The sequence below is a fragment of the Cryptomeria japonica genome, chromosome 7, assembly GCF_030272615.1.
Source record: "Cryptomeria japonica chromosome 7, Sugi_1.0, whole genome shotgun sequence".
NCBI classification, from domain to species: domain Eukaryota; kingdom Viridiplantae; phylum Streptophyta; class Pinopsida; order Cupressales; family Cupressaceae; genus Cryptomeria; species Cryptomeria japonica.
Window position 1 is genome coordinate 493,801,448 of NC_081411.1, and position 25,084 is coordinate 493,826,531.

At 34.6% G+C, this 25,084-nt stretch overlaps 1 protein-coding gene across 1 annotated transcript in view; it reads right to left on the minus strand.

Annotated features, from left to right (window-relative positions):
• Positions 1-12,596: 12,596 nt before the first annotated feature.
• LOC131856828 (uncharacterized) overlaps positions 12,597-25,084 on the minus strand; it is a 91,781-nt gene continuing 79,293 nt past the window's right edge. Inside the window, exon 8 of the mRNA XM_059208766.1 lies at positions 12,597-12,890. Coding sequence (XP_059064749.1) covers positions 12,597-12,890 — 294 coding nt within the window. The remainder of the gene's footprint in view (positions 12,891-25,084) is intronic.

Below are 25,084 nucleotides of genomic sequence, written 5' to 3' on the forward strand. Positions count from 1 at the left end.
TTACCAGGCATAGTTTAAAAAAAAATAAAAAAATAAAAAATTAAAAAATTAAAAAATTAAAAAATAAAAAAATAAAATAAAAGAATTGAATTGAAAGAGAAATCAAACTTGAGATATTATTTCTTTCTTCTAAATTGAGAAATTGAAATAAAAAAAGCAATTAAAAGGAATTTAATCATTCTCTAAAATTGGAACTCAAAGCTTTTGAGAAAAGAAGTTCAGTTGCATTGAAAAGACTCTTTTCTTGAATAAATCAAAGAATTACCTATTTTTATCTCAAGTGCATGGAATTAATTGATTCTTATCTCTAATGCAAACTCAAACTTCTTATCTGAATGCATTTCAATTAAACTATAATTGGAATCTATCTCAAGGTTAATTGAATCTGATTTCTTAATTATTTCAATTAATCCTAAATTGTGCCTTTTCTTGATCTCTCTTGTGATTCTCTATAAATTCAGCCTTCATCTCTCATTCAAAACACCCTGGAGATTTATTATTATACACTTTTTGCTCTGGAGTCATTGAATATATTGTGCTTCCTTTTTGAGATTATTGCATCTTCGTTTAGCTTTTTGCATATCTAGTTTATTCATAATTGCTTGAATCCATCATTACTTGAATTCTTTATTGCTTGAATTATTCATCCATCTTGCATCTATTTATCTTAATATCATGCTCATATAGATTAAATCCTTCCTCTTGGTGTAGTCTAGTCAACAGTATTGCTTATACAAATATGAGAGTAATCTTATACTCGCATCTTTTAGAAGGCAATTCGTCGATTTGTTATGGTTTTCATATTCATGCTTATATCTGTCTAACCATACATGTTTCTGACTTAATTGAAGTGTTGTGTCTTGTAGCTTATCAAATAGTTATTTCACTTTTTCACACACACACCATGGATGAAAAATCTTTGAAGGTCCACATGGAACTCACCAAGAAGGACTATGAGAAGACTACACAGAAAGTAATTCAAGAATCCATGTAAAAGGCTAAACTGACTAAGAAAGATATTACTGAGATTAGATGTTTCTGAAGACTTGCTAGCAGATATAGAGCATCTAAAGTTGCTTAGAAGGAGCTTCCATCTTCCAGTTCACTGAAGAAGCCAATATAAGCTAAGAGGAAGACTATAGTTTGAGAGTTTGAAGAAGAGGAAGATGCAGAGCAATACCAGATACGCTTCCAAAAGTATAAAGTCAAGAAAGTCAAGAAGCCACTTGATGCGAAGAGCCTATGTGAATCCCTTGCTCAAGGTAAAATCCCAAGAGAGGTAGGCAGTCTTTATAATGAGGCAAATTTAGAGGATGAAAATAACATAATTAAAGATTTTTTGTTATATTGTGTTCAATTTGAAGTTACAACTGATCAGTTTATGGATGATATTCGAAAATAACTATATGATGAATTGATTAGGATCAAATAGATAGTTAGAGAAGAGGAACAATCTACTAAGGATCAAGTAATTGAACTAATTGGTTTTGCACTTTCCCAAGATAATAAGGCTACTCTTATTGAAGCCTGCAAAACTGAATTGAGAACCAAGAAGAGTCTAGGTAGTCTCATGTTAGGAGAGGCTAATGCCAAAGAAAAGCTTAAAAGTGAAATCATGGAGACTGTAATGATAGCTACTAAGAATCTTAGTTTGTTCCCTACTATTGATTCTAAAACTTCTACCCATGTGCCTGAAAATGTGTTTAATAATCCTATTGATGCCCCTATTGATAATACTGATAATAGCCCCATTGTTGATACATATGTCATGAAAAATGTTATGGATATCCTCAAGATTTCTAATGTTCCTTCGATCAATTTTGAATCTGGTAAAGGAAAGTAAATTGAAGGGTCTATTGATAAAGGTCAAGATGAACAGGTGCTTGCTGAGCCTAAAAAGAATGAATGTGAGCCCAAGTCTATATCAGAAGATAAGGCAGATAATCCATTAAAGCAATCTAGTGTGAATATATGTAGTTCAGTGACAGTGGTTGGTACCAGTTCCAGTACTACTCATGATACTTGGAAGAAACTATTCACTGCATCACTAATCATCCAACCTATTACTTCATCTATGCAGTTTGTTGATTTCTCTAATGTATATCTGGTTCAAAAGCTCAAAATTAGAGAAGCACTTCTCTCACTTGCAAGACAAGATTTATGAGAAAAGGATAAAATTGTTGAGGATTTGTTGGCAGCACTTCATGCTATAATTGCTGAGTGTCAAATAGATCCAGACACCCCTAATGCAGATAAATACAAAACTATAATCAACTCATTGAGTAGCCACACTGAGAAACTAAAAGAAATGTATGAGAAAGTCAGAGCAAATGACTAAGAGAAGTTGTTACATGAACTCAAGGCTAAGTGTGAGAATGCACATCTTCAACTCATATAGCTTATTTCTCAAGGACAATCATATTTAGAAAATGGTGAATTTATCCTCTCATATAACTTTTAGTGGCCAGATGTCACAAAGAGCATCAAAGATGAGATGAACATCATTGAGGATAAGATCCCGCAAGATCATACAAACTACAAACTCTCTAAAGACTTATATGGGTCTGACAGATCCAAATTTGAATAACTTCATGAAAAATATTTTGAGTTGTAGCAACAAAGATAATATTATTCTTCCCTTAGGCAAGTTGCTAGATTTGAACAATGAAAGCATTTCCATCATTAACCTAGCCCTCTCCTGAGCCACTCAATTCACATATTATGTACCCAACTCCATTCCTGAGGTAGAGAAAATGCATGTGTCCATGTAGGTACACATTAAGTTCCTATTTAAGGCTATCTCTCACTAGGATAAGCACAAGGACTCTTGGACTGCACACATTCAAAATATTAAGTAGCTCTTCGGATGACAACCATTGTCTCTCTTAGGGGGAGTTTCAATCTTTATTTATGGATAGTTTCTAACCCCTTTTTTGGCCCTTTGTCATTGTTTTCAAAGGGGGAGTAGTGTTAAGAATAGTTAAATACTAGTAGCATCTTTAATATTAGCACTATCTTTATGTTATTTTATACAAACTCTTAGACATTAGATCAGGCAGTTGTTATTTTAGTTGTTTTTTAAAGAAAACTTATAATGTACTATCTTTTGTTGCCATTAATGACAAAGGGGGACATTGTTGGCCTGTTGTCATTGATATCATGGATGTGATTTGGTCTAGCATGTATGTATTAACTCAATCCAGAAGTTTTCTTTAGTACATGATGTTTTGCAATGTATGTATGTACTTATTTCATCCAGCTGTGAGATCTAGTATTTCCTCTTACCGGAAGATGATTTTGGGTCCGATCCTATCCAGATGAAATGGGAGAAGATTATTTGAGGTGTCTTTGACTTTGGTCTTATTCAGATACATTAAAGGTGTATTCTACAAGGCATTTTATGATTCAAGTTGGAAGCCAACACCGCTTGAAGATGTTTGGATGCTGTAATGTGTGGATAATCCAGTCTCACCCCTTTCTGGCTAGGTCGAAATGTTAAAACTATTTATGCAGATATATATAGCCATTTGTGATGCATGCTAGAGGTATGGTTGTTGTAAAACAACTATTTGTGTATAGTGTTCATATGCAAAAAAGTTTGTGAATTCAAATATTGTTATGCAGTGTATGTACAGTGGATGTGTAACCTAGTTTGTGCACTTCAAAGGAACTATAATTCTTGCATATGTTAGATGCAACTCTAATAGTTCAAATTTTGTATATTCTATTATCCGACAGTGAGCCTTTTTGTATTCGGGTAGTGAGCCACCCTTTGTACTATGTAATTGGTTACATATTGCATTATACCTGAGAGAACACTCTCTCCATGGTTTTTCCCATATTGGGTTTTCCATGTACAAATCCGGTGTTGTGTTTTGTGTTAATTTTCTTTACTGCATTTAAAATATGTTATGTGATTGGTTAGTTAGAAGTTTTAATAAGTTCAAGGGAATATTGATTCACCCCTCTCCTCTCAGTACTCTAGATATTCAGCATGTCCCTCCTCCATAGCATGTCTATGACCAATATCATCCATACGTGCATTATATTCCTCCCCCTCTACCCGATGGCTCAAGCATGTGACTATTTCAAAGAGAGAAGACACCACCTAGGAATGACTTGCAACAACAAATCAAGGATTTGCAAATATAGATGGCAAATATGCATGCACCAAAATAAGATTATATAATGAAAGGCATATGTCCTTATCAATTTGATAGAAGTATTCCAATGCCTCCATTTCCTCCACATTTTGTGACACCAAAATTTGACAATTATAGAGGAAAGGGAGATCCTAAGGCACATATAAGAGAATTTTTCACGACTTGCATTGAGGTAGTAAGAGAGGAAACATATTTGATGCGACTATTTCCACAAGGTTTAGGTGGAAAAGCCATGGAATGGTTTTCACAACTTCCACTTGGGATATAATCATGGAGTGATTTGGCAGAAACTTTCATACAATACTTCTCATACAATAGTGAAATAGATGCGTTGGTTACTACTTTGTGTAATACCAAGCAAAAAAAATAGAATCCTTTCCATCATTCTTATAGCAATGGAGAAGTTTAGCTAGTCGATGCTCTTGTGATATCCCATAAAAACAAATGGTTGAAATGTTCACTCAAAATGTTAATAAGGACATTGGATGTGAACCTAGGAAAGCTTGTTTGTCTACTTTTAAAGAACTCATTGAAAACAGATTGGCAGTTGAGAAAGTTCTTATTGAGAATGGTACCATTAATATATTAAAGGACAACAAAGAGGAATCAAATGGGAAAGATAAACCCCACTTTTGGAACAAGAACAAGAACATCGTTAACAATGGGGCAGTGGATGTAAACATGGTAAAGCAAAAGATGACTTTCCCCAGTGTAGGTTCATCTAATTCTAATAATCAAGTGAAATCTCAAAGATCATCAGAGCCTCCAAGAAAATATAATTCATTGGGAGAGCCAATTGAGACAACATTTAAGAAATTGGTTATGAATAAGCTTATAACAATATTAGACAATCCACCATATGAACCAAAAGTAAAACCTACATGGTGGAATGTGTTAGTGTAGGTTTTTTATTTTCCTTAGGGAGTATTTATTTTTCCTACACATATTATTTAAGCTTTCTTAGGTTATTAGGAGTAGTTAATATGAGGACACGTGGAAAAATACTTCAGCTACATGTGTAACTCTTCACCTCACATACGTAGTTGAGTTACACACCCTCTTTTGGCTTGTTGTACCACCTCCCATACCACTATTTTGTCATTTCCTAAGTGGGTTATGGGATAGTTGGGTTTATCACCCTCTTTTGGCTTTATGTGTCACCTCTTATAACTCTTGTTTTGTTTTCATGTAAGGAGGTTATGCCACATGTTTTGGCATTTACCAAGTAGGTAAAAACCTCCCACCTTTTATGGGTAATAGGAGTTAATACACCCCTTGGATGTATATGCTATTATTTTTCTATATCATAAGCACTATACTCTCATCTTCACTAGTTCAGTGATAGCTCGGTGAGAGTTCTCAAAATTCTCTTCTTTGTCTCTATTTTTCTCTCATATTAGATTGGTCTTCATTCAACTATTTTTATCTTCAATCATTCATTTCTTGGGGAGTTTCATGTGATCTATGACCGACATCAGACTCTAGCTTGGTTCTTGCTTCTTGCAGAATCTAGCATGGTATCAGAGACATGTTGTCTGGTATAGCTCATTGTTTTTCTAATTTATTTGAGAGCTTTGAGACTATTAGATAGCTCATATTTTTCTTAAATACCAATTATGCTCTTTTCCTGCATTCTCATGTGACCTAGAGAATCAGAACAGTTTAAAGGAAAATAACTTCTAGATTAATCTAGTTTATTATATATATGTGTTCCTTGAGATCTGGGTGAATGTGACATTTTGGAAATATTGGAGGACTATTTAACATTTACAAAGAATCCATAAGGCTTGAGAAAGTCAAAAGTGACTTTTATTTCACCAAAATCGGAGTTTGGAGGACACAGTAAAAAAAATTAGAGTGGAATATTTTTACTGGAGCTGTTTTCATTTTGGCTTTAATGTTCCAACTTTCATTAATTTTTAAGAAAAATGATTTTTGAAATTTCTTCCTAGAATTGAAAAACTTATGGGTTTTTGATGGTGTTCCCAAAAAATTAATACTTTTTCCAGAAATCAATTTTGAACATGGCCTAAGCCATTTTTCTAGCAAGCAAATTCAACAACCTTTCTTAAAAGTTGCATAACTTTTGCCTCGGGTGTCAGATTTTTGCAAACGAATACTTGATGGAAAGATGGAAATGAGCACTTTCCATTATTGCAGGTCTCATTGAAATATTCTACCTTTTTTCATCAAATATTTTAGGTTGAATCATCTGCATTTTTTTCTTGAACATGTCATATCTTTCACCTCATAACTTTGGTTTTCAAAACCAAATAGTTGTTGGAGAGGTATTGAGATGAATTGAGCAGCTATAAGGCTTTATTTTTTTTAGATCTTGTATCAAATTTACTTGTATTAAAAATTTCTATTTTTGGCCTTTGGAGCCTTAAGGAGCATTGTAATCTGGTAAAAGGCCTTGTAAATGCACTAATTATAAAGTGTCAACCTTGTAATATTTGGGGGGTGATTTTTGAGACTAGTGGAAAGGGTGTGTCTCTTATGTCTTTTTTCTTGTACTTTTTCTGACTCTTTGCAATCTTATTTTTTGCTATCATGGATGCATCTATAGTTCTACTTTTAACACTATATAATTATTTTGAATGGAAATCTAAGATGGTAATAAATCTGAAAAGACATGGATATCATCGTGTTACTATAGGACTTGAAACTCAACCTCAAGATGTTGCAAAAAAGATTAAATGGTTTAATAAATGTGATGAAGTTTGTGGTACTCTATGTATGTCAGTCTCTCTTGACCTTTTTCACATTGAATCTGCTACTACACCAAATGCAGTGTGGACCACTTTGGAAAACCTCTTTAGTAAGTAGGATGAGCTAAGAGGTCATCAATTGGAGAATGAACTCATAGGGTTGAATCCAACCAATTTTGAAACTATACAAGACTTCTTCACAAAACTCAAGTCTATAATATTGCAGTTGGAACAGTTTGGAACTAAGAAAGATGATAAGCAATTGATCTCAAGTATTCTTTCTAGGCTTGATCCTAACTATTCAGTGTTTGTTTCTACATTCTATGCTACGAAATGTGCCCTAGGTACCACAATCAAAATGCCTTCTCTAGATGAATTTGTTGTAGAAATCACTAGGGAGTAGGAAAAAATGGTTCAAATGGTTATAAGAAAACCCTCTAAGTCACATGCCTTAGCTATAAATCAAGGCACAAAAGAACAGAAAGGGTCTAGTAAGCAAGATAAGAAACAAAAGAACCAAGATTCAGAGAAGAAGAAAGATAAGAAATTTGCTACTTCAAAAGTAGATAATCAAACCTCTTCATCAAAAGGTGAACAACCTAAGAAGGAGAAGGCAAAGTGTTCTTATTGCAAGAGGCCTAGTCATGATGAACATAAGTGTTTAAAAAAACAAATTGATCACCTTTCAAATCTTCTTGAAAATAATAATATCAAGGTGCCTGATTTAGTCAAACATAGTTCATCAAAAGGATCTTCTAAGGACATCGATAAGAGTAAGGGGAAAAGAAAGGGTAAGGCCCTAGTTGCTATTTCTTCACAACCTAATCCTTGGATAATTGACTCAAGTGATTTACACCACATGGCTTCTTTAGAAGATGATTTTACCTCTTTAGAGTCATGTTCTATGTCTTCCATCCTAATGGGTGATGACACTCCTATTGAAGTGCATGGGAGAGGGTCCGTTGATGTGGGCGAAGGAACATTTCAGGATGTCCTTTGTGTTCAATATTTATTAACTAATCTCCTATCTATTTATTAGATCACTCACACTATCTCTAGTAAGAGAGTTGAGTTCACACTAGATACAGTGGTAATCAGTGAAATGCATAATGGGTCTACTATTGTTTTGGGAAAAGAAGATCATCATTCCAGATTATATCAATTTTCTCACTTTGTTCCTGACTCCCCTTTTATAGTTTTACTCACTCATACAAATGAGGTGATTTATTTGTAGCATCAATGATTTGGCCACTTGAACTATCATTACTTGCAACAACTCAGTCAACAAGACATGGTTTCAGGGTTGCCTTCTATTCGATTTTTAGATGGAGTTTTCTAGGGATGTATTCTTGGTAAGCATCCTGAGGAGAAGTATGATAAAGGTAAATCAGGGAGAGCTACACAACTATTAGAGTCGGTACACAATGATTTCCACAACCATCTTTCAGCAGAGCTAGATATGTCTTGACATTTATTGATGAATTTTCCAGATATACATGGGTTTACTTTCTCAAACAAAAGTATGAAGTCTTTGAGAATTTTCTAGATTTCAAAGATTTATCAAAGAAACAATGTGGGAAGTTCATCAAGATTCTATGTATAGATAATGGAGGTGAATATGTTAATAATCAGTTTGAATAGTTTTGTGCTTCAGAAGGTATCAACATGCAACACACAATTCCACACAGTCCTCAACAGAATGGTGTCATAGAATGCAAGAATAGGTCTTTGAAAGAGATTGCCAATTATATGATTTACTTCAAGTCTTTGACACCTCAATGCTAGGTAGAGGATATCAATTATGCATGTTACATCCAGAACCGAGTTCCTCACAAAGCTGTGAAGGGGGTAACTCCTTTTCAAGCTTGGATTGGTTGGAAACCTAGAGTTAAGTACTTCAAAGTGTTTGGTTCTCTTGCATGGGCCCAAATTCCAATAGAGAAACACAAGGCTATGGATCCATAGAGAAATCCTTTTATGTTTGTTGAGTATCCAAAGGATGTCAAATGGTATAGACTTCTCCATCCCTCTACTCATGAGTTGTTCATTGAGAGGAGTGTTTATTTTGAGAAGAGTTCTTATAGTTCTCCTCATACCAATTCTCCATCTACTATCACATCGGAGACATTGCATCATGATGGTAGTCTTTTAGAGGATCTTAATCCTCCTAACCTAATGAGGAGTATTCTTCCTCCACTTTAAATGGTGACAATGATGATGAGGATTCACATTCCTTTCATATTGTCATTCAAAAGTTGATGATTCTCTCCCAAACTCTCCAACCTCATTGCCTCTTTGGGATTGACAAACATTTGAGTCAGTAGGAGATTGGCCTTGTGATCCATCAGATACTAGAAGAACAAGGTAACAATTTCATTAGGCTCCACATCTCTTCATTGCTTTATCTTCTGATCTATAGTATTTTCAAGAAGCTTCAGGTGGAATTCAGTATGTAGTAGGTGTGGATATTGACTTGGTGGGATATATAGATTCAGATTGGGTAGGTGATTCTCAAGATCAGAAGTCTACTTTAGGGTATTGCTTCTCACTTGGTTCTAGTCTAGTTTGTTGGTCAAGCAGGCTGAAGAGTCTGTTATTTCGACCTGCAAACTAGTTAGTAATTAACCTTGCTTTAAGCTATTTTTTGGGTTTTCATTTTGTCAGTAGCCTTAAACTTTAGATACAAATCTGAAATTGTTTTTTGTGGTAGGAAAAATCCACTTGTAAAATGGGTCTTCATCAAATTTGACATTTTCATAAATTTTCATTCCAAGTCGACATCTTCTTTCATGCAAGTCAAAATAACAGACTTTTCAGCCTTCTTATGGTCTTCTGTATGGTCTACAGCCAAAAACAAATTGTACAAATCTCATATTTTCATTGGAGCTTGGAAACTTGATTTTCTAAAATGGGTATTTATTATATTTTCATTTTTCATTCATTTTAATTCTCTATTCATATCATCTTTTCTATAGATCAAAAACACTAGTCTTTCATGGGTCCACTAGAATTAATTTATTCATATCCTCCTTTAGTCTAGTTGTTTAAATCATTAATCATCCATTATGTGTCATTTCCATGAAGTGACCACCATTTTTAATAGTAGGGTGCTTGAAATTATTTGGAAATTTGAAGCCCCAATAGTTAATCCGTTGGATCTCAAATCAACAGATTGAATGGGTTCTAAGGAAATGCCAACTCCTATGATCAAACCTTCCAATTTGACTTGGCCAACTTATAGAGTGAACCTATTTGGTTACTAAATCTCTCACTTTAGGCTCTGCAAGACTTAAGCGGGTATACCTATTCACTAATGGCTTTCGCTGACTAATATTTTTTATAGCAGATTGAGTATTTTGATCTAAATTCTTCCCTATCTCAGAATGGCAAAGGTTCCTATGATAGGTGGCCTTTAGATGAGTTCAAAAATTGCTATTGTGAAAGCTATTAGATATTTGTACTTGAAATTTATATGTATACATTATTGCTAATTGATTCTATATACATCCTACTCAACTATTCCTTTTGCTTTAAAGTAAAGGTAATTGATATGGTAAAAAGTTGTTGTTTATGAATGACCAGTGTCTTTCCTATTATTTGGGCTACAAAGTCTTATATTTCCCAAGGACTTAATGTATGATTTTTGAGACTGTTTTTAAATGTACCCCCTTTGGTAAATCTATCAATTATTGTTTCTTATGAGATCTGCTAAAGTTTTATATCATAAACCGCCTAAATGAATTTAACCCTAACCTTAAGGGACCATTCAAGGAAGAACTACAAGGAACAATTACAATCCATGAGTAGATCTTTTTAATCCAAATTTATAATATAGGAACATAGACTTCACTATAAGAAAATGAATAACCTTTATCTGCTTTAGATAATATCACAAACAACTTCTTATAGAAAATGAAATAACTCACAACACATATGTGAAGGAAAACAACTGATTGTATTAAAGGTTCAAAAATAATATAGTATCATGCCAGAGTCTCTATTATATTTCTTCTCACCCTCTTCTAATTTACATTTTTTAACCACTTATATATGTGGTTGAATGCGCACCATACCCCTTTGGGGGTGAAAAGTCACCATTTTACATTAAAATTAACAAAACCCTTTGAAACTAATATGCAAACTAGTTAGTCAATAGACCTTGTTTTAAGCTATCTTTCGGGTTTTTGTTTGGTCAGCTAGCTTAAAATTCAGATGTGAATCTGAAATTTTTTGTGTTGGTAAAAAACATCCATGTCTAAAATGGGTCTTCATCAAATTTGATATTTGCATACATTTTCATTCCAAGTCGACATCTTATTTCATGAAGGTCAAAATAACAAGCTTTTTAGCCTTGTTATGGTCTTCTGTATGGTCTACAACCAAAAACATATTGTACAGATCTAATATTTTTACTAGATCTTGGAAACTTCATTTTCAGAAATGGGTATTTCTTATATTTTCATTTTGCATTCATTTTAATTCTCTGTTCATATCATCTTTTCTACAGATCAAAAACACTAGTCTTTCATGTGGTCCATTGGAATTAATTTATTCATATCCTCCTTTACTCTAGTTGTTCAAATCATTAATCATCCATTATGTATCATTTCCATGAAGTGACCACCATTTTTAATAGTAGGGTGCTTGAAATTATTTGGAAATTTGAAGCCCCAACAGTGGCTTTGTCTAGGGATGTATGCCCCTTGTGGGCATAGCAAGAATCTAGTTTTCTCTGGTAGAGTAGACCATTGCCAATCACCTCCCTTCTATAGATTATGTTAAAATTGCATCCAGTGGCCCCAAGGCCCCCATAAGTGAGTACTAATTTACTCCTGGATCAAACACCTAAATTTCATCATGTGATAATATATCAATTCTGAAAACACCACTTGTATGTAGTGCATTATTCCTATTCATTACACTATCAACACTCCATATTTTGAAATTAAGTCTGTGCTTAAATTTTTTGTTATAAGGTGATATACTATCTCTACATGCATTTGGTGCGATGTTGTGACTTCCCCTATTGCTTTCCTCATATTTCACTATAGACTCAAGGGCTCTTCTTGAATAATAATTATAGTGTTTATGTTCTATACGTATTTTATAGGGGTGTCTCATTCTATCTAGCTGGCATTGTTCTTCCCCCTTTGTTTTATCCTCAAGTGAAATTGTCTTAATAGTATCACCATCAGGCCTCAAAAAACAACTTCTTTCCTCCTTCAGCCCTGATCCATAATGTGCTTTGTTGTCACCATGAACATTTTGGGAATTACCCTTGGGTGGGGTTATTTCTATGTGATGATCACGCAGAACACCTTTATCTAATTTACCTTCTTCTTGAAATTCCTTTTCCTCTATGATATTTTCCATACTGTTAGAACATCCTTCTTCTTCATATAGTGGATTTGGGAATATATAGAAGTCTCTATCAGGTACACTATGGCAGTATATCATCTCATCATCGCTATTTGTATCATCATAGAGAGGATTTGTATAAATTTTAAAATTATCTTCACATCTATAAGTCCCTTTAACCTGTACGTCATCATATATGTTCTCTTTGTAAGGGAACTCATCATGTGAAGCCTTTTTCAAACTACAACCTTCTTCTATCATTTCTTCACACCACTGATTTGAACAAATTTTGAGCCTATTTCTAGGTGCACATGTACCTTTTGTCTATTGTCCATGATGCACCTCTTTCGTCTTCATTGCACTTCTATGATACACATTCTTCTTCCTCTTTGTTACTGATACAAGTTTTTGTTCCTGTCAAAATATCCTCATGGTTTTCAAGTATGGATGAAACAACCATTTGTTCCCTGTCAAACAAGTATATTTCTTCACATGGAGATAATTTTGTATCATCACCATCAACAATAATCTCCTCAAGTTCTAAATCATAGTTAAAAATATCATCCATTGCTTCTTCATCAGATGGGCCTTCAAAAGGGACAAGTAGTTCTTCTGTACATTCATCTTCATGTTCATCTCTTGTTTTGATGTTACTCTTCTAATACATAACATGTAGTTTTTTATTTAATTCTTTAAAAATTGAACATGCTGATTCCAAACTGTCAGTCCCACATTCTCTCATGATCAATTCCTCCAGTATAGCTGAATTAAGTTGTATATTATTAGGCATTTGGAAATAAGTCACCATTATTCTGCCAATTAGTTTTTCTATAGATTCACCTTCCTTTCTTCTTATGTTGTAGATTGCATTGCCACAATCATAATCCGATTGAATCTGACTTTGCTATGGAGAACCAATTGAAGGGCTAGCAGCTGAAGTGTTGTCCTCGATTACACTGTAGAATTCTTCCATGAACCACCATTCAAGTTCTTCCCATGATGAGATATTTTGTGGGGGTAACAATCTGAATGACTGCTCTGCAACATCCTCCAATGTTAGCACAAACCATTTCATGATCATTTCTTCTGAGTAGATTTTGAAGGTCTCAATAAACCAAAAAATTGATTTTAGATACCCAATTGGTGATTCCCTTTCATCTCCATGGATCCTCGACATATAGATCTTCAGCTCATAGGGAAATTCATATGGATACTCAGGGATGTTACTGAAATCCAATGGCTTAAAACTTATTGGAATATTCCTGCCTCTTTGTGGCTATGGTTGCCACTATGCATATTTTTCTGAAGATGCTTCTCCATAAAAATATGGATATTGAAACATACTGAATGCTACTGTTCTTTTTCATTTAATTTTCCTTTTTATAGAGTTGACACCTCTTTCATAGAGGACATAAGTTATTTCTTTCTTTTGAGTTCTCTCCCACAACAGAGTCTTAATAATTCTTCCCCAGCAGAGTCACCAATCTATTGGATCTCAAATCAATAGATTGGATAGGTTCTAAGGAAATGCCAACTCCTATGATCAAACCCTCCAATTGACTTGGCCAACTTATAGAGTGAACCTATTCGGTTACTAACTCCCTCACTTTAGGCTCTGCAAGACCTAGGCGGGTATACCTATTCACTAGTGGCTTTTGATAACTAATGCTTTTTATAGCAGATTGATTATTTTGATCTAACTAACCCCTATTTCAGAATGGCAAAGGTTCTTGGAATAGATGTCTTTCGGATGAGTTCAAGATTGTTGTTATGGAAGCTATTCGATCTTTGTGCTTGAAATTCCTATATATGTACACTATTACTAACTAACTCTATACTTCTTACTCAACTAATCCCTATTGCTTTAATGTAAAGGTGCATTCATATAATGATAATTATGGTTTATGGATGATCAGTGCCTTCTTTGTTATTTGGGCTACAGAGTCTTATATTTCTCTAGGACTTAATGTATGATTTGTGAGACAATTTTTAAACCTACCTGCTTTGGTAAATCTATCAGTTACCATTTCTCATGAGATCTGCTAAATGTTTATATCATAAACCATTTGAATGAATTTAACCTTAACCTCAAAGGACCATTCAAGGAAGAACTACAAGGAACAATTACAATCCGCAAGTAGATCCTTTTTAATCCAAATTTATAACATAGAAACATAAACTTCACTGTAAGAATACAAATAACCTTATCTCCTTTAGATAATATCACAAACAACTGCCTACAGAAAAAGAGATAATCCACAACACATATGCAGAAGAAAAATGAGTGATTATATTAAAACTTCAAAATGGTACAATAGTATGCCAGAGGCTAGAGTATCTGTCCAGTATATTCTATCTTCTAAAATCCCCTATTTTCTCTTAAAATCCTTATCTTCGGTTTTGATTTATCCTTTTATAATATTCAAGGAGTTTTTTCAAACCGTTACAATGCTTAATAACAAAGTCATGTTGCAAGAAAGACAAAAAAATTTACTCCAACTCAACATAAAATATAATATATTAGTCTATTCAAAAGGCTCCACATATGTAATTTTTTTTCAAGGGTAGTCCTAATATGGGCGAAAATTCACACTTTAGGGTTTCTAAGGTTAAGCGGCACTGGGGTGAGGAGGCTCTTTGTGATCCTCTGTCGCCTCGAGATATTTTCAAGAATCACTCTAGTCATGTCCTGCAGTGGGTATTTTGGAATGGCATTTGGGTGGATGTGTTATCAAGGGTCCCTTCGGAGTGGCGTCGAGGGCATCCAGGAAGACTACATTCTTCATATTTGAAGGGTTTCTTTGGGCCGCAATAGAATCTTTCAAGGCATGCCAAGTCCTATAGGATTGGAGGGTCTAGAAAAAATCCTCGGTTAAATCTTCACCATAGCCCTCGGAGAAACCCTACTCGTGTGGCTCGGCCAAAATTTGTTGCCCCTATTATGGGGAATAAACCTTTAGAGAAAGGTTCCTCACCAAAGAGGGTTTGGTCACCAATGCCATGTATTTCTATGGCCGATGCCCCATTTGATAAGAAAGCACAGGATTTGCATTCCTTGGCAGTTCTTATTCAGGTTTGGGGAGATAATGTTTTTCTTTCTAAGATCCATCATGAAATTCATTCTCTCTGGTATGGCACGTTATACTTTCAGGTTCTCTCTGCAAACACTTTCCTTGTTATTTTTGATTCTGTGGAGGCTAAATAGAAGGCTTTGGAAAAATCATATTTGTGGGTAGGGCGTAATTTAATTTTTGTAGAATATTGGAAACCTCTTTTTTCTGTATCACAAGATATTGTTAAAATCACACCCACTTGGTTTTCTTTACCTGGCCTTCCCTATGAATTTTTGGATTTAGATATTTTACAAAAAATAGGGGATTCATTTGGGAAATTCATCCATTCACATTCAGTTTTCGAGGATGGGGTTTTTTTGGTTAAAAATTGTGTTTTGATTACTTCATCTGCTGTGATTCCTTCTAATTGTAATTTGAAGTCAATTGATGGTATTTGGTGTCAGAGTATTGTCTGTGATTCTGCGTGGTTTTCTAAGGCTTTTGTAACCATGGATGTTGGCCTTTTTGTTTCTCTTAGGGGTTTATCTTTTGTAGATAAGGTCTCACAGCTTGGGAATAATGCTTCAAAATCTAAATTTGTTCCTCTCACTTCTAAGGTTGATGAGGTTTGCCGACCTAATCCCCCTCCTCTACAAGTTGATGGCGATAACCCTTCAATTTTACAGAAGGATGGGGAAGGTGCAACAATTCTAGGTTTCCCTTCAGCTATGAAGGATGGCCCGCTCATCAATTCACCGATAGATGTTGGCTTGATGGCTAATTGTATGGAATCTTTCCTTCCTAACAATGATTTAATTTCTAAAGTGCAGAAAGTGGTTTTTGATCATAACATTACTTTGAATTCAGATGCTATGGATAAAATAGTTAATGCAAGTGATTAGGATTTGGTTAATTTAAACTCTTCTCAGGTTATTCCCCCAACTGGCAATCCTTTTGAGATTCTGTCTGATAAAATTTAGGATGTTGAAGTTGCTTTGGGTTTATTCGAGGATGGAGTTGAGAATGTGGGCTTGGATCCTATGATTAATAAACCCTTGGTCTAGTTTCCTTTATCCCCTACTTTACCATCTCCTTCTCCTGCGAAGAGGGGTAGGAAGCCGAAGACCTTTTACAGATAGTTAGAAATTGATGTTGGCATTCAGTCTACACTCTTGAGCCCAAAATCAAGGTCTTGTAAGAAAAAAAAAAAATTAGTCCACCATTCACTCGGTCTGTGGCTTCTAAGTGTTGCTTGAAGCTTGAGCTGGAGAATGCTGATTTATTATTTAAGAAGAGGGGAGAGGATGCCTCCCCTTGAGGGCAATGAAGTTTTCATCTTGGAATGTTAGGGGCTTAAATGCCCCTAACAAATGACATCTCATTAAATCTCAGTTGGATTTAATGAGGTGTGATGTGTTACTTTTGTAGGAAACTAAGTTAAGTTGCCAAGGTGCTGATTTGTTGTTTTCCAAATGGAAGCCTTGGAATTTTTGTGTATCCCCCTCGACGGGGGCATTTGGGGGTTTGGCCTTCCTTTGGAAGGATTTGACTATTGGTTTGAAATTGGTTGCTTATACTCCCTTCTGGATGTTGTCTTTGGTCAGAAGTTGTGTTTCGAATGTTAGACTCTAGTTGTTCAATGTTTATGGTCCAATGTCAATTAGGGGTAAGAAATATCTTTGGGCTTCCTTATCACTCACTCTTTCCCCCCTACATGGCTAGTTTGTGGTTTATGGAGGAGACTTTAATGCCATCTCCTATGATGATGAGAAGTGTGGGGGAATTCTACCTAATAAGCATATCTTGGAGGATTTCTTTGCTTTCATTCTAAATAATGATCTAGTGGATTGTAAAACTTTGAATGGGCCATTTACTTGGAAAAATAGGAGAAAGGATTTCTCACATATTGCTGAGAGACTTGACTATTTTCTGGTGTCAGACAATTGGATCTCCTCTAATGTGGATGTGGTGGCCTCGGTCTTTCCTTATGCTGGCTCAGATCATTTTTCGGTTGTGTTATCCATGTTTGATGACAAAGCCCCTAGGCATACTTCTTTTAAGTTTGAACCAATGTGGTTTCATGATCCTTCCTTTTCTTTTCTCTTATAATCCTGGTGGTCGGCAGCTCCTTATGTTTAGGGTACTAGGATGTTCTGGTTTTCTAAAAAAATCTCTTATCTTAAGCAAGAAATCAAGAAATGGAATGTTTTGCATTTCAAAAATATTTTTTCTGAGAAGGTTAAGATTCAGGAAGAGCTTGAAGCTCTTAATGCTAGGGTTATGAATGGTGGCATGGATTCAGCTACTTTTTAGAAGCATCAGTCTTTGAATTCTTAGTTAGAAGAGATCCTTTCAAGAGAAGAAATCTATTGGCAACAAAAATCCAGAGATTTATGGTTGAGTGATGGGGATCCAAATACCAAATTCTTCCACACTTCAACCAAGATGAAATGGCAATGTTGTAGGATCTATTGTATTCAAAACTCTGATGGGGGGTTTTTCATTGAAGAATCAGAGATTGTTATTGAGGGTGTCCAATTTTTCATGTCTTTTCTTTCTGAAGAGTCATCTATTTTAACGATAATTTTGCCTTTTCCATTCCTAAGCTTATAACTGATGAGGATAATGCAATGCTCATGGCTCCTTTTTCCATTCAAGAAGTAAAAGATGTTGTCTTCTCAATGTCACCTGATAAGCCTCCTTGTCTTGATGGTTTTACTACTCTCTTCTTTCAAAAATGCTGGTCTTTTCTTGGGGAGGATCTTTGTTTGGTTTTAGAAGAAGCTAGGAGTAATAGGTCTATGTTAAGAGAGCTTAACTCAACTTTAATTGCTCTTATTCCAAAATGTTAGAATCCTAAGTCTTTCATGGATTTTTTCCCTATTGTGCTATGCAACACCTTATATAAAATTATTTCTAAGGCTATTTCATTAAGGCTTGCTAAGCTCATTCCTAAAATTATCTCGGGTGAACAGGGGGGTTTTGTCCCTGGTAAGGAGATGGCAGAAGGGGCTATTGTGGCCCATGAGATTCTTCATTCTATCTCTTAGTTATCTATTCCAGCCATGATTCTCAAGTTGGATATGATGAAGGCCTACAACAGGGTAAATTGGCAGGCACTCTTGATTGTGCTCAAGAAATTTGGGTTTGGAATTAAATGGGTCAAATGGGTTCAGGCTTGTATTAGCATGGCTAGGTTCTCAGTAATCTTGAATGATTCTCCATGTGATTTTTTTGCCTCATCTAGAGGACTTAGGCAAGGGGATCCATTGTTGCCCTTTTTGTTTATAATTTTGGTTGAAGCCTTTAGTAGGGCAATTTCATGTGCCAGGGAGAGTGGTTTGTGGAAGGGGATTTTCATCCCTCATATGGCCATGAGTCATACTCATTGCTTATTTGTGGATGACACATTGTTGTTTGGAAAAGCTACCATGGGGAAGCTTAGATCATTAATAAGATCATTTTGGATTATTCTTTGTTCTCTGGACAAAAGGTTAATCAAACTAAATCAAAAAATTTCTTCCTTAATGTTTCCCCTCTGGTGTAGACTAGATTGTCTCGCTTTTGGGGCTTCTATGTGGGCCAATTTCCTTGTAAGTATTTGGGGTTTCCGTTTTATACTGGTTCAGAGAAGCATAATTTTTGGGAATGGGTTTCAGGGGTTATCTCCTCCAGGATTCTTTCTTGGTCTCACAAGTGGTTAACTTTTTCCGGTAAAATTGTGCTTATTAGAGCAGTTTTAAATGTAATTCCTATCTACCTGTTAGCCATTTTGAAGGCTCCTAAAAAATTTGTGGTTGCTCTTCAATCAATTGTAAGATATTTTTTATGTAATGATAATGTTAATAAGAAAAATAGGATCTCCTTGTTGGTTTAGGATAGGGCTTGTTCTCCTAGGGAAAAAGGAGGTGTTGGGGTTAAGGATCTAGGTAAACAAAATCTAGCTCTTGGTGCTAAGTTAGTTTGGAAACTTTTTAAGCAACCTGCCTCCAAATGGGCATCTATTTTATCTACAAAGTACCTGAATAATTTCTCTAGGGAGGCTATCTTTACTGTTTCTTCACTTCCCAAAGGGTCTGTGATCTGGAATTTCATGGTTGAGTGTAGATCTGTCATTTTTCTAGGATTGTCCTGGCTTATCCATAGTGGTCGTAAGGCTAGGTTTTGGGATGAAGTATGGAATGGCTTCCCTATATTCTCTAGTCTTAAGGATTGGTTGCCCCTCATGTCCATCCTTAAATCCTCTTGGGGTATTTTGTGGTGGATTATTTTTTTGTAGATTCCTCGGGCTCCTTTCCTGTGGCAAGATGGAAGTCAATTGATTCTCTTTCATTGGATCAAGATATTAAGTTTGCATTTATGGATGAGCTTATGAAATGCCCATTAATCTTCTCTGAGAATGATGATGAGCTCATTTGGACTTATTCAAAATTAGGGGAATACTCGGTCGAAGAAGGATATAATTAATTGTCTTTAGATGTTAAAAGGGATGAACTGCCATTTAAGCTATTTTGGCATGCTGCCTATTTGCCCACAGTAGAGGTGTTTTCTTGGCTGGCTATTCAGGATAGAATTCTTACTGGCATGAGGTTAGATAGGTTAGGTATTATTGTGGTTTTTCCTTGTGCCATGTGTGGTGGGTCCCTTGAGTCAGTGGATCATCTCTTCCTGCATTGTCCCTTTGCTCATCATTGTTGGAATTGGCTTTTTAATAAGTTAAATTGAAGGTCTGCTTTTAGTAAGGACCTTATATCTTACTTTATGAGCTGGCCCCTGTTATATCCATCCTCATTTTATGCTTTTATGTGGATAATTGCTCCTTCTGTTCTAATTTGGAAAATTTGGCTTGAGAGGAATAATAGGATTTTTAAGAAACACCCTTCCTCTCTGCAAGATGTTCTCTTTTGTATAGAGAAGTCAATTTCTAAAACTATCTTGGCATTCATCTACAAAGGTTCTAGTCTCCATAATACTTTCACACCATGGGATAATTGGGTGACCAATCATTGGGCATCTTTACAATCACTCCCTTTGAGTGGGGCAATTTCTCAACCGCGTCCTTTAATAAATAGAGCGGAAGTGGTCTAGTTGCCTCCTCCGGCTTCAAAGGTTAAATTGAAATTTGATGGAGCATCTCATGGTAATCCTAGAAAATCTTCCATTGGTATTGTGGTCTCTGATGACAAGGCTGGTATCATAAAATCTCAATGTCAATGTATTGCCTATGGGACTAACAATGTGGCTGAACTTTATGCTCTTTCCATAGGTCTTGATTTGCTTCTTTTGTTACATTTGTTGGATGTTGTTATTGAAGGTGATCCTCAAGTATTTTTTTACATGGTCACTAATTGTTCATCCCACTCCTGACATTTAGAGTATTGGTTGGATAGGATCCTTGATCAACTCGATTTGTTTAATTCCTTCACTATGGTTCATTGTTTTAGGGAAGCTAATAAGGTGGCAGACTTCCTGGCTAATAAAGCATTGGATGAAGATATCCAAAACTTGGTTGAGGTGGCCTCTAGTTCTTTACCTCCTCATCCAGTTTAAATGTTTCTAGGTCATTTGTAGAAGCATGACCTTGTGCCTAGCCTGGTGATTATATTCAGGCATGTAGCTTAATGTAGTGGTGTTGGTTTTTTTGGTCATTACTTCATTATGTCTGCATTACTGTGTGTAATCTCGGGTTGGGTTCAAGTTTTTTCCTTCCTCGCATTTGGTTGGAACTTGTGGTGTGTGGGAGTCTCTTATTATCATCTTATACATTTTTTTTTCACTTTGTTTTTGTTTGATTCTATCTTATTTGTAGCAGATTGACCTTGTACCTCACATGATGATTATATTTAGGCATGCAACAACATGATGAGGTTTCATTATGAATGCATTACTGTGTAATCTCAGTCTCGGTACAGGTTTGCCTTCATTGCAAATTAGCTGGGATTTGTGGTGTGCAGGGGCAATTATGTTCTGCACGATTTAAAGTTGCCCTGCGATTATCATTATTATCATATGGCATTTGCTTGTTTTGATGACTGCATGGATTTCATGTGTTCATCTCATGATGACTATACTCTGTCTGGATGGCTTGCTTTCAGTTTTATTGCATCATTTACTTTCTTCCCAAGTGGTGGCCATTTTTTTTTTTTATCTCGTTTCATATGGGAGATTTCGCTCGTATGGATATCTTGGTTTATTTCTTGGCATGTTTTTTATTTATGACTTTCAGCATCGTGTGGATTTTGTCATCATTTTTTATAAAGGTGGCGGCTTGTCATTGCATTTTGGCACGTATCTTTTTGGGCTTGCTTGAGGAAATATTTATTGCGGCATCCTTTGGTGGTAGTGTTGCTCTCTTATTATGACATTTGAGCTCTTTATACTTTGTGCTTTCTCTTGGCTTTGCATTATCTTTTTGATGGAATCAGTGGGCTACCGCATTTTGATGCCTCACAAACATTATGATTTCCAAGACTCTTATGCTTTGGATGATGAAAAGCTTGGGAATTTGTTTCAAGTTTATTCTCTAGATTTTTCTCTGGCTTTTTGCAAGGTTTTGGGAAAGTGATGGCTGGCGGGAAGCTCAGGTTGTTCTCTTGTTGATATTGCATCTCTTTTTCTCACTATCTGTATGGATGTGCTGCTAGATTCTTCTATGGTTAGGGCAATTTTTGATGCATATTTCAACTCCCATTTCTACACTACTGATGATTTGGATAATGCATTATCTAATTACCATTTTGAATTTGGTGATTTTGAGTATGGTTGTTTTATTTCTTGTTCTCAGTTATTATCTTCTGGTTGGCATGGGGAACTTCTTTCAATTTTAAGGAATGGTTTGATATCTAACTCATATGATGATATGTTGTTTTCTATGGTAGCTCTATTAGATCTTGTATCACCGGATTGTTTGGCTGCAGATGTTAATATATTTATAGGAATTCACTTTCTCTTAGAATCAATGCATGTTGTTCGGTCTTCGCCAGTGTCAGTTTTGCCTATCCAGATGGTGCCTCCTTCTTCTCCTCCATTGGAAGGTTCTAGCACATGGTATTTGAATTCTTTGTCATAAAGACACTTGGCTTTGCAATATAGTAAAGGAATTACAGAGCAAAAGATAGAAGAAAGATTTTAGTTCACGAGTGTGGAACAGGGCTTTGAAATCATCTGTCTTCCCCATTATTAGCAACAGAGGAGTTTACTTTTTGAAAATTATTTGATGGGTTTGCTATGTGCCATATGGCCTCTATGTAATGTGGAGCTTATAGGTGACTGCATTTTGAATGCGGCAGATTGTATAAATTGTTATGATAGTTTTATAGGTTTATTTTATGAGTTGTGTCCGGAGGTTTTCTTTCCAGGGTTCTTTCCTCCAGTATGCTCTTTGAATCCTGTGTATAAAAATAAAAAATTAATAAAAATTTAGTGGAATATTCCACTTTTATCGAAAAACAAAACAAAACAAAGTCATGTTGCCCTAAAATATATTAATTACCACCTTTGTTAATTTACACTACAATTTTAGGGTTATGACCCTTCACTTTGAGTGATGCAATATTTCATTTGATTAACCATCTTCAATAGGTTAAAAATATTTAAATTTTAATCCCTTTGTATTTCTTGAAGATAGTTATGATAACTCTCCTTCACTGGCAACTTCTCGTAATAATTTTCACTTGAAAAATAATCCTTCCTTGCACAAACTGCGGGTATTAAAAATGAGAAAATACCATAATGCATTTCGTATGGAAAAAAATATTTAAAAGTGTCCACTATGAATTATCATACTCTTCTTGGTCATTGATAAAATATTTCCTTGATTGAACACTTTACCTACTTCTCATCAATCAAGTAAAAATGTTTTACTTATTTTTCACCTTACAGTCAAATAATCTTTTCTGACCTGATTTTATGTGGATGCTAACAAAGTATCATAATACACTTTATAACATTCACCATGTAAAACTCTTTGAAATGATTTTATTTTTCTCAAAATAATTCTTCCCTTTCATAATCAAGTGAAAATACTTCACCCATCTTTTCACCAATTAAGTTATTATTCCCACTTCATTTTAGCTTTATAAGATTTCCCTAAAATATTTATACTTTCCATATAGAGTCATCCAACCCTAAGTGAAAACACTTTACTCATCTTCATTCTTTCGTTAGGGTAATTTATCGTAAAGATTTCACCTTCCCATATTCAATTTTTATATTTACTTAACTTGTCAAACTAATTAAAGATGATTCATTATCATTTCCCTTCAAGTCTTGTAAAATGTTGAAGAAAATACTTTGGGTAGAATAATTCTATCCTTCTCAAATCTTTGAAAACTATTACCTCTTCCATCTTTAATATTTTTGTCCAACTTCAATTGAGAGGTTTTATCAAATTATTATTTGATAATTTGTTTTTGCTGAAAACTAGTTTTGATAGAATGTCCATAACTTTTTCATTTCTTAACGAAATTAAGAATTTCAAAATGTTCTGGAAAGATGGTTCTGAGGAGAAACTAACCAAGAAAACCATTTTGAAAAATTCATCTTCATTAATGAGTAGATTTGATCACAATATGATGGTTTCCTATGTTATGTTTAAAAAAAATAAATTAAAACCTTTCAAACCATTCCAACACATTTATTTTGTGCATATTGTGGAGTTGTAGCATACTATGAGGTTATAGCCTATCATACCATGTCTGTTTTACCTTTTAATGAAATAATTCATAAAAATACATCTAACTGCATTTTTTCCTTTGTAAAATTAATTACTCTATTGGTGTAATAATACTTCAACTTAGCATATATCAATTCCTCTTCAATATGCAAATGGATAAATAATTACCTTTTAAATGTGAAAAAGTTTTCTGAAAGGTTTTCATTAATTATCCTTGGTTGATTGTTCTCTCATATAATTTTATTTGTAAGTTAACACCCACTTAATCTTCACACTTTTACCTTCTTTAAATGAAACACTTTTACTTAGCAGCTATGTTTTTTTCACTTATCAAAATCTCTTTATGAAAGTATATTCATCTTTCACTAATATATCTTCTTCATGAAATTTGGTCTTACACCTATTAATTGTATTTGCTTGGAGGTTGTTGGAACCTTGGAGGCCCACCAATATTTTTGATTGTGTTAATCAAGATCTGCAACACTATTTCGTTGTAACATACCATTTTAGATAAGCTATTTTTTGTTATACAAATTAGCCTTGTTTTTTCGATAACACAATTGAGAAAACTCTTCTCTTTGTGGGGTCCACCACTTTGGCTCATATTAACCAACTTAATGGTTTTTCATTTTACCATCACATATATAGTTTATATATAAGATCATTTCTTATAATGCTCCATAATGATTAATTTAAATAATTTTTGATTGATTTAAATTTTGATTTCTCTTGAGTGTTATTCCTCTTCAAACATATAATGTGGCCATTTCAAATATTATTATTGGAGTTTGAATAACAAGCTATTATGGGTTTGCACAGATGAAAGTTGATCCCATTTTAAAACCATATGTTGGGCTCTACCCTTATGGGAGCCACATTTATCCCCACATATAGTAAACATTTAGTTTTAATAATATCAAATATATTAAATTATCAACTTTCATAAAGAAGATGTCTTTCATTAATGAACTTGTAATAGTACTAACCTTATCTGATGATCAAATAAGCCATTCTTCTTGAATAAACACTCCATACCTTGCTCTGACTTATTTTTCCAAATTATTCATTTGAACAGGTGACAGGAACAATTTAGAGTAAATTTGTGGTCATGAACTGATTAAACAT